At 45.0% G+C, this 9,621-nt stretch overlaps 1 protein-coding gene across 4 annotated transcripts in view; it reads left to right on the top strand.

Moving 5' to 3' along the window:
• Window positions 1-1,204: 1,204 nt before the first annotated feature.
• Window positions 1,205-9,621, top strand: part of FANCA (FA complementation group A) — a 37,824-nt gene continuing 29,407 nt past the window's right edge. The window contains exons 1-9 of one of the 4 annotated variants that reach the window (XR_014515012.1): window positions 1,205-1,383; window positions 2,962-3,071; window positions 4,142-4,220; window positions 4,615-4,748; window positions 5,510-5,605; window positions 6,514-6,587; window positions 6,856-6,968; window positions 7,847-7,929; window positions 8,672-8,705. Coding sequence is in view for 2 of the 4 variants with exons in the window: in XM_083456446.1 (XP_083312572.1) it covers window positions 1,347-1,383; window positions 2,962-3,071; window positions 4,142-4,220; window positions 4,615-4,748; window positions 5,510-5,605; window positions 6,514-6,587; window positions 6,856-6,968; window positions 7,847-7,929; window positions 8,672-8,705 (760 nt within the window). In the remaining 2 variants the exon portion in view is untranslated. The remainder of the gene's footprint in view (window positions 1,384-2,961; window positions 3,072-4,141; window positions 4,221-4,614; window positions 4,749-5,509; window positions 5,606-6,513; window positions 6,588-6,855; window positions 6,969-7,846; window positions 7,930-8,671; window positions 8,706-9,621) is intronic. The other 3 variants (XR_014515013.1, XM_083456446.1, XM_083456447.1) reach the window with 3 other exon arrangements.

Raw genomic sequence — 9,621 nt, 5'->3', positions numbered from 1 at the left:
CTGACAGTTCCAACAGAAGCCAGTTTACTTAATTGGTCTCTTGGAAAGCGAAACCAAGCCTGTGCTTGCTCCTCAGGACATGGTCACCGGGTTTTTCACTTGTTTGGCTGGTCACAGGCTCCAAATGAATTAGCAGGACGCAGCACTTGGAATGAGGAACTGCAGCAGCTAATGGGCACTTAGGCCAACCTGAACACATTGCAGATGGGAACCCAGCCAGTCCTGCTGAGAGGAAAACCACAGAAGTTATTCCTGCTAAAGCAGCACACTGTGCAGTTAACTACCTTATGGCCTCTACGGCAAAGTGCCAGAGGCTTCTGCTTTTTCTTTTGTGTGTGTGTTGCACATATTTTCTTTTTTAAAAAAGAAAAAAATATATACTTGCTTAAAAAAAAAAAACCTCCATCACTCAAAACAGTTCACAAAAAAATAAAACATTGAACTTTTAAAAAATGTTAAAAACAACTATTTTAGATATTAAAATAATAATTAGATTTAGGAATCAGATAAAAATCAGATTAAAACACCTATCAGCATTCTGCATATCTGGATAGGCTTGCGTGCACAAAATTGTTTTTAGCAGGCACTGAAAACAGTCATGGAGCCTGCCTGCCTGATGTCAATAGGCAGGGGAGTTCCGGAGTGTAGGTGGTGGCACACTTAAAGATCAATTTGTTACAAAGGGCGAAAGAGTGGCGCCTGAAAGAGTGCCAGTTCCGCATACGCTCAAAGGGCTTTCCTTCCACCCCCGTGCATATTATGTGCTTCTGAGTGTCCAGGCCCATAAACAGTTCTCTTATTGGGAGTCACCTTTCATTAAATTAACACGCACAAGCTGCAGCCTCTCAGGCAAGGAGTGCAAATATTTGCACACACCCCTAATAACGCAGCGGTGGCCGCCCTTTTGATAAATGCAGCTCCAATTTCCAAAGATGCAACAGATCTTTGCAACAGATTCACAGGCAGAACTCTCAGCTAAACCATAACCGGGGTGGGAAGCGGTGCAATCTTCCGCTCATGCCGGAATTAGTGAGCCTTCTACTATCCCAAGGCATCTGTCTTCTACCCGCCCCGCCCCTTCCACGGCTCGCTCAGCAATGACAGCGCGACGGGCGCGGCCTAACTCTTCTGTGCCGCCACCACAAAGATGGCGCCTCCCCTCCCTGACCTTCCTCACCGCCACTCTCAAAATGGCCGCAGCTCTGCTTTAGGAAACGGCAAAGGGCATGCCTCCAGTTCTTCTTCCTATTGGGCAAAGGCGTCCTGCTGGCGGCCAATGAGGGCATAGGGCGCGCTGGTTGGTTGGTGCGCGCGCGCGCGCTCGGAGAGCCGAAGGGAAGGAAGCGATGTCTGCGGGAGAAAGAGCCCTTTCTGCGCTCCTGGGTAGGTCGTAGTAGTTGCACTCTGTGTATGCTCAGAAGCTCTCCTTAGAAGGGGTGCAGCTCTTGCCCAGTGTGTTTGTCTCTCTTGTTGTACTTTGTATATGCCCATAAGCCCTTTTTACTAGGAAGGCAGTGTGGAATGAGCCCTGCTCTGTGTAGGGTGAAGTACTTTGTGCATGTTCAGGGCTCTGTTGACTGTTATAGAAGAGGTACTGTGTTGAGCCTCTGGCACAGAAAGCTGAACCTGAGAGCAAACTAAAGTTTAACGCTTGTTATTCAACCCTCCAACAGCTCAGAGCCTTCTCACAACCACCTGAGAGGTGTATTAACTGTAAAGTAAGCATAGGAAGCTGTATAGTTATAAAAGGTTTGACAGTTTGTTCATGTAGCCCAGTACTGTCTATTCCAAAAACAGGGAATGTGTGGTTCTCCAGATGTTAGTTGGACTACAACTCCCATCATCTCTGATCATTACATTGATGCTGCATTGTAAGCTCTTTGTGGACATGCCTCCGCAGTGATTGCTACTCGCCTATGGAATGCCCTCCCCAGGGTTAGTAAGGCTCTCCCTAATAATGTTGGATTCAGGTAGGTAGCTGTGTTGATCTGAAGCAGTCAAAATAAATGAAGGGAAAAAAAACTGTCCAGTAGCACCTTAGAGACCAACTAAGTTTGTTCTGGGTATAAGCCTTCTTGTGCATGCACAAAAAGGTATCTGAGGAATGCATGCACATGAAAGCTTATACCCAGAACAAACTTAGTTGGTGGTGCTGTGGGTTAAACCACAGAGCCTAGGACTTGCCGATAAGGTCGGCGGTTCGAATCCCTGCAACGGGCTGAACTCCTGTTGTTCGGTCCCTGCTCCCGCCAACCTAGCAGTTCAAAAGCATGTCAAAGTACAAGTAGATAAATAGGTACCGCTCCGGCAGGAAGGTAAACGGCGTTTCTGTGCGCTGCTCTGGTTCGCCAGAAGCAGCTTAGTCATGCTAGCCACATGACCTGGAAGCTGTATGCCGGCTCCCTCAGCCAATAAAGCGAGATGAGCGCCGCAACCCCAGAGTCGGCCACGACTGGATCTAATGGTCAGGGGTCCCTTTACCTTTACCTTAAGGTCCTAATAATGTTGAATAGAGGGCAGGGGAGTGCCGGTAGAGGGAGGCTTTCCCAAAGTGGGACTTGGATCCTCAGAAACGTTAACTTTAAAAAACTTATAGAAGAAAAGTTCTCTGTTTCTTCCTTACTCCAGCAGCTTCTACAACACCCATGTTGTTCAGGAGGGCCCTTGGACCTCTGGAGAGGCTTTTCAGGGGGCACCGGGGACTACAGAGGGAAAGAGAGAATGGCAAACTTTTCTTCTATGAACTTCCTTAGGTTATCTTAGGATCCCATCCGTCGTATTTAAAAGTGGCTACTGGAAATGGAAATATTTTCCCGTTCTCCATCAGGATGCACAGAGTTCAACTCAGCTTGAACCAATTACCATACCATACCACCTTAGCAAAATTTAGTGAAATACCTTCTTGGACTAAGATTTCTTTTTTCCTCTCAATCCACCCTCCCTTACCCCCCCCCCAAAAAGCTGGAAGATCCAAGAAACAGAAATGTGAACGTAAAAATGAACAGAAGCTGAAGGAGGCAGTTCTTCATATTTTGAGTAGCCATCACAATTTGGGTGACCTGTTGCTTGAGGTAAGAAAGTAGCAGTGTTGACTTCCAACAGCTTCCTGGTGCCTGCTTTGCTTCCATTGAACTTCAGTGTTGTGTTTATGTTCCTGGTTTAAATTGTGCTTCTGGGCAGGAGTCATCAGGATGCACTGGGGGGGGGGGTAAATACAGATGACTAAAAATAAATATCTGGAGTTGATTCTTATTGGAGAGAGAATAGTAAGACCATGGGGAGCAAAATTGCCTTACAGTGGCAGTCCTAAGCATGCTTACTCAGAAGTAAGTCCCACTGAGCTGAGTAGAGCTTACTGCCTATTTATTGTTTGTATTTTATGAGATGCCTCAGAAAATAAACTCTTTAGGCATTATACAAGAAATAAAAACAGCAATGAAACCATACTTCAATAAAAACCCACAATCATCTTAAAATACAAATGGCTGCATAAAAGCCAGATACAAAAACAAAAAACAGTTCTATAAGATACCTTCTCTAAACTCCATAGTAAAAATATAAATTCCCTAGAGGAAAGTATGTTTAGGATTGCAGCCTTAATTTCTTATGAACATTTTCTACACTACTACCTGTTAAGTTTCCTTTAATCATAAAATGATTGTCCTTTAAAAAAGAAAATGTGTGGATAAATATCTGAAACCTGCTGAGGCCACTGGGTGTTGTTCCTGCATTCTGCTTCCTTTGGACATCATCTTATTCTATGAAACGGGAGAAATTATTTGAATAAAGAAATGTACAGATTTGTCAACTGAGTGAGTCCCCTATCTATGGAATGTTCTCCCTTTCTCTTCATCAACCTGTTTGCCCTCCTGATGTTTTGGACTACAACTCCCATCAGCCCGGGCCAACATTGGCTAGGCCTGATGGGAGTTGTAGTCCAAGGCACCTGGAGGGCAACAGATGAGTAAAGGTTTCCTTCTTCCATTTCAGAGAATTTTGGCATTTCCTTTTGGACTCCAAAATGTTTGCTGTGCAAGTATGCCCAAGCATTTTGCGGTTGCATCTGGAACAGGCTAGGTTATATTTGATAACATAAGTAATAAACAAGATGAACATGTCTCTCTCTGTGTTATTTTTACAGGTGGGAAGTTCAGAGTGGAACAAGCAGCTACTTTCCTTTAGTCCAGCCAATGAAGATTCCGTTCCAGAACAATTTGTGGGTGGGTGCAAGAGATGATCTGTTTTGCCAGAGGGAGCTGCTGAAAATCAAGTTAATCTATTCAGAAAGATAAAAATATTCAGATCAACATTCTGTCTAGTCTGGTACTATCAACAGCAACTGGGAGCAACAACTTGCCAAGTTTTGGGACAATGACCTTTCCTAACCTTGTAGCCTGAGCCTTTTTTTTTTTTAGCTAGAAATGCTGGAAATTTATCCTGGGAACTTTTAAGAACAAGTTATGTTTTCTCCCTTGAAATATATCCCCTCCCACTTTCTGTTTTGGGTGTTATGGTGCAGGTGCAAGAATGGATAGGGTTATGTTGCACAGTCTGTCCTTGCTAACCCTGTCTCCCCTCTCTTTTCACACTTCCATCTCTGATATTACATTCTAGTCTCAGCCTTGCAGGATCAGGCCTTCATGCTGGGTGTGCCAGTGGAAATCCTGTCAGCCAGACTAGCAGCTGGAAACATTGAGAAGATCTCTGCTGAGTCTGGTCAAGCTGTGATGCTGAATGCAGAGCAGAGAGTAAGCAGGAAGGAATTCCATTTCTGGGCATGGCAAGAGTGGGAGAGAAGTGCTGCTGTTGTCTCTAAGTATAAACTGTAAATGTTTATTAGAGGAACTAAAGGCTGAGGTTGGCAACCTATTTCCTCACACAGAATGCCACCTCAATTAGAGGGTCTGCAAACAGGAATTATGGCACTCATTTGGGTTTACCTGCAGTTCCTCTGTGATGAAAGTGAAATATTTTTAGCTCATGCTTCATTTGCTGTGGTCATGTCCAGATCTCTTGGACTACAACTCCCATCAGCCTCAGCATCTTATATCTATGCTGCCTGGGGGTGATGTGAACTGTAGTTTGAAACATCTGGAGGGTATCATGTTGGGGAAGGCTGTTGGGGGCAGCTTGGCAACTTCCTTCCGAGGTTTCTGTGACCTACTGATGTCTGATTGGCCTCTGGGAATTACAATAGGTGAGCTCTCCCTGCAGTTCACATGGGATTTCACCCCCCTCCCTGAAACTGAGAAATAGCTCAGCTCATATCTAAGACATTTCAAATGCACTGAAACCCCCATGAGCCCCCTGCACTGCTTTCCTTGTATGCTGCCCTCTTATAGTCCATTTACTTCATCGCCCCAAATCCCTTTCTCCTTCACTTCACCTGTCTGGTACAAGCAGCTGCAAGGAGAGGGGAAGGAGCGAGATAAAGAGTCTGCACCCTTGAAAGCTGCTGGCTACTTATTATGATTTTTAAAGTAAACAGCACTCTTTTCTTCAATTACAGAAAAAGTTGTCATGCTTGCTTCAGTCTCTGAAGGATTTGTTAACGCACAATGCTTTCTGCCGTTTGCGGTTCGCTCAAGAAACCTGGAAGTTGCAAGTAAGAATGCTTTAGAAATATGGGGTGTTGAGAGGGAAATGCTACATACCAGGTATGGGGAACCTGCAACCTTCTGGACGTTAGTGGTACAGTAGTACCTCTGGTTAAGAACTTAATTCGTTCCAGAGGTCCGTTCTTAACCTGAAACTGTCTTAACCTGAAGCACCACTTTAGCTAATGGGGCCTCCCACTGCCACCGCGCCACTGGAGCACAATTTCTGTTCTCAGTCTGAAGCAAAGTTCTTAACCTGAGGTAATATTTCCGGGTTAGCGGAGTCTGTAACCTGAAGCGTATGTAACCTGAAGCGCATGTAACCCAAGGTACCATTGTACTCCAGCTTCCATCAGCCCCAACCAGTGGTCAGGAATGATGGGAGCGCATGTAACCCCACCACATCTGGGAGGGCCACAGATTCCCCACTCCATCTATAGACACATGTGCTGGAAAAACATTCCTCCTATAGCTTCACTCCTCTTTGATGCCTTAATGCTGACAAGTGCCTTTACATTGTTGGGGAGAAATGCAGGATTCCTCTTCTGATGCCAGCAAACAATTTAAGTAGCAAACTTAAGAGCACAGGCCTCTTAATAAACTCTTAGCATTGTAGTACTTAAATAATACTTGGCCCTTGCCAGCTATCCTATTGCCTCTGAGCTTTATTTATTTTTATTTATTCATGCAAAGTATTTATATACGGATCTCTCACAAAATGTCAGGACAATGTCTTCATAGCTTGCCACAGCTGAGGCAGCAAATGGGTTGTGGTTAGATGTGGGCCTTCAGCAACTACGTGGGCCACACTAATCAGCTGTTGAGCCTTAGCCAAGTGGCTGAGTTATTTGGTTGTGGGTGCTTGGCCATACCTCTTTGCGGCTCCTGAATTTCATGGTAGTGTTATTTCCCCCAGAGCCCACTCATTCTGGAAGTTGCATGGCGGTTACACAGAGAGAACATTGTCAGCCTGGAAGAGCTGCTGGAGAAGTAAGTAGAGGCTGCCAAAACTCGCTAGGATTTTGGGCTTGACATGAAATATGGTCAGCTCTTTGGCCTCCTCGTCTGTGGCAGCTTGTATTTTACACTCATAAGATAAAGGTGCATTTGACAAGGCTGCACATAGAGCGCTAAGCAAGATTTGCAGTGACCCAAAAGATTTGCAGCTTTAGGGTGTGTGTGGGGACTTGTGGGTCAGGGAAACAGTCCCTAGAAAAAGATAATATTGGGAACTGCAGTTGGTGTTGTCTCTTCTCAGTAATCCAGATGCTCCTGCGTTGGAGGAGTGGTTGTGCAGTTGTCTCTGTCGTCTTTGCCATCAAACACAAGATCCTTCCTTGGACACAGAGACACTGGAGTCCATGCTTACAGGCAAGCTCTGATTTGGAACACAGTTTTATGGGGCAGTCAGTGGGGCGGGAGGTTGTTAGATGTTGGCTTCTGTGGGGACTAGAAGCAGGTTCCTTTGTGTCTGAAGGCAGTGGCCATTGCACATTGGTAAGCCTAGGAATCCTTCGGACGGCTGGAAGATGCCAGTCCATCTCTGCCTTCTGTTGGGCGTTCTAGGCCAGGGCTTGTGGCCCTTGAGATGTTGAATTCCAGCTCTCATCAGCCCCAGGAACATGGCCAGGAGTTGGGAGTTTTACTCCAGCAACATCTGGAGGGAGAAAAGTTACCCCTCTCTATTCTTGATTTTCATTCCTTCCCTGCATAGTCCTTTAATTGCCTGGGAATTAAACAGAACCTTCCCTAGCTCAGCTGGTCTTTGACCCAGAATATCCTGACTAAGACGATTCAGGGTCTGATGATTCTCCTCATTAACAAGTTAATTTTTATTTCTTTAGTGATTAAACTAATAAACCAAAGGTGAACCCTGTTCTGTACAGAAGGGATTTCCAGACACCATTTGTTGCCTTCAGCCTTCCTTTGTTCCCTCCTAACTTCCCTCTATTTATTTATTCATTGGATTTATACACCACCTTTCTGCCGGGGCACTTAATGTGGTTTACAATTTAAGCACTAAAACAAATGCATTTTGTGAAATGAAGAGAGTCCTCTCCTGCCAACTGGGAACTGATGGTGTGTGTGCTCCCTGGCCTGAGCTCCCTTGCTTTTGCCTTCCTTCAGGGCATGCAGGTCTTCAGCAGCCCTCAGGGAAGATGGGCAAGGAGCTGCCCTTTTAGATTATCTTCCTTTCCCTTTTGGTATGCTGGGAGTATGCTGACAGTGGCTTTGCTCTTAATTTGTAGACTTTGTGACTGTGCTCCTTCATAATGGATTTCAGAAAACGTTTGAGATGGGAAAGAAGCTGCAGTTGCAGAAAATCTCCAAAGTAAGGACAATGCATAATCACTAAGTGTTGTGGTTCTTAATAAAATGGTTTTTGGCGCACCAGTGTGATGAATGAAACTAGAGTCTCGGCAGCAAGAGCTTAGTTCTCCCTTCATCTTCAGGTAAGACTGGGACACACCCCTGTCTGAATTTCTGAAGATAGGTTGCCAATCAATGTAAACGGTACTGAGCTGGATGGATCACTGCTCTGATTGGTACATATGAGGCAGCTTCCTGTGTTGCTAGCTTGCAGCTCATAGACAAGGCAAGTCAGCAGTCCTAGCCCTCAACAGTGAATCTGTGGACCGTGGGAGTTTTTCTGAAAGCTCATGCAAGCCTCAGGATGCAAGACGATGCTCTCCCAGAGTCACTGTCTTCTATTCAAAAGCCTGCACTTGCTTCCTCATCCTTGTTTCTTTCCTCCATAGAGGAGAGGAAGTAAGTTTTGGCAATTCCTCTGCCGCCATGTCTTCCCAAGAGGGTTCCCCAGACCTCTCAAGTAGCGTTAGGGAAAGGAGGAGGGCCTATGGGGAAAATGACCTCATCCCCTGTTCTACTGACTGATGCCTTCCATCAAGGAAGGGGGCAGCGCTGCATTGAAGCCTGTGCACTTAATTGATTGACAAATTTATTTCTCTTTACATTTGAAAGAGGCAGAGCATCTTAGAGTCTGTTATGTGAACATATCTGATGAAAAGCTAATAATTATATTATTATATTTTTTTTAAAAAAAACAACAACAGGTCTGCTGTGCTGTACTTGAGAGAATGTTGACATGTAAGTGGTGCCCGTAAAAGTAAATTACATTGGGATCTAAATTATGATTACACCTCAGTAGAGATACTTCTCCCTGTTCTGACGGCTGGGGGTGTTGTTGACATGCTGGAATGTGCTGTGTATGTAATTAGCCTTTCCAGATACCACTGCATTTGTAGCAAGCTGGGGATTGCTAATAAAAACGAGCTGGAATGTGAAAGAGGAGTAGCTGGAATGATCTCATGTTTTGACTGCTGCCTCGTAGTTGGCACTAATTCTTTTCTAAATGAGCATTTATTATCTGCTGGAGTTTGAGAACGAACCACAAATCGTCATGTTGCACATCTCTCTGAATTGTAGTAACACCCCTGGGACTAGGGTTTGATGCGTTTGTGGATGGGGGTGAATTCCAATGTCCTGCAACAGGGTAATCCAATGCAGCATTTGTGCTGGCAGAAACACGGTGCACAATCTGTTGTGCAATGAAGTTACCATCAACCTGCTTATGCATTTTCTTGTGCAACAATGTTCTGATGGTATGAAACATTTGGCTACCTGAGCAGGTATACCACTAAGTGAGTTTTAAGTTAGCGACTACACTGCATCTGTTATTTGTTGCCATGTGCTTCAGATGTTTCTGTGCACGGCAACAGGAAGGCAGGGGTTCCAGGCCAGGTCACCTGGTGCTTTTGTTTGTTCTGATTGCCTTTCCCCATCTGCTCATGTTCAGCTCACGTTCATTTTAGAGGCGCTTGGCACAACAAATCTTCCTGCCCCAGTTACTTCTGGAGTATAAACATTAGGGCAACCTTTCAGAGCTAAATCTGTGCACGTCAAACCTCTTAGAGTGGTTCAAGATCAGGGTTAATTGTTTCCAAGTCTTTGCCTCTTAAGAAATTGTTCATAATAGCTTCAACGTGAGAAGAATTGTTCCTTT

Source organism: Podarcis tiliguerta (assembly GCF_965153285.1).
Source record: "Podarcis tiliguerta genome assembly, chromosome: 8".
NCBI classification, from domain to species: Eukaryota; Metazoa; Chordata; class Lepidosauria; order Squamata; family Lacertidae; genus Podarcis; species Podarcis tiliguerta.
The sequence above is the reverse complement of the archived record's forward strand: the minus strand, read 5'-3'. Positions and strand labels throughout refer to the sequence as shown.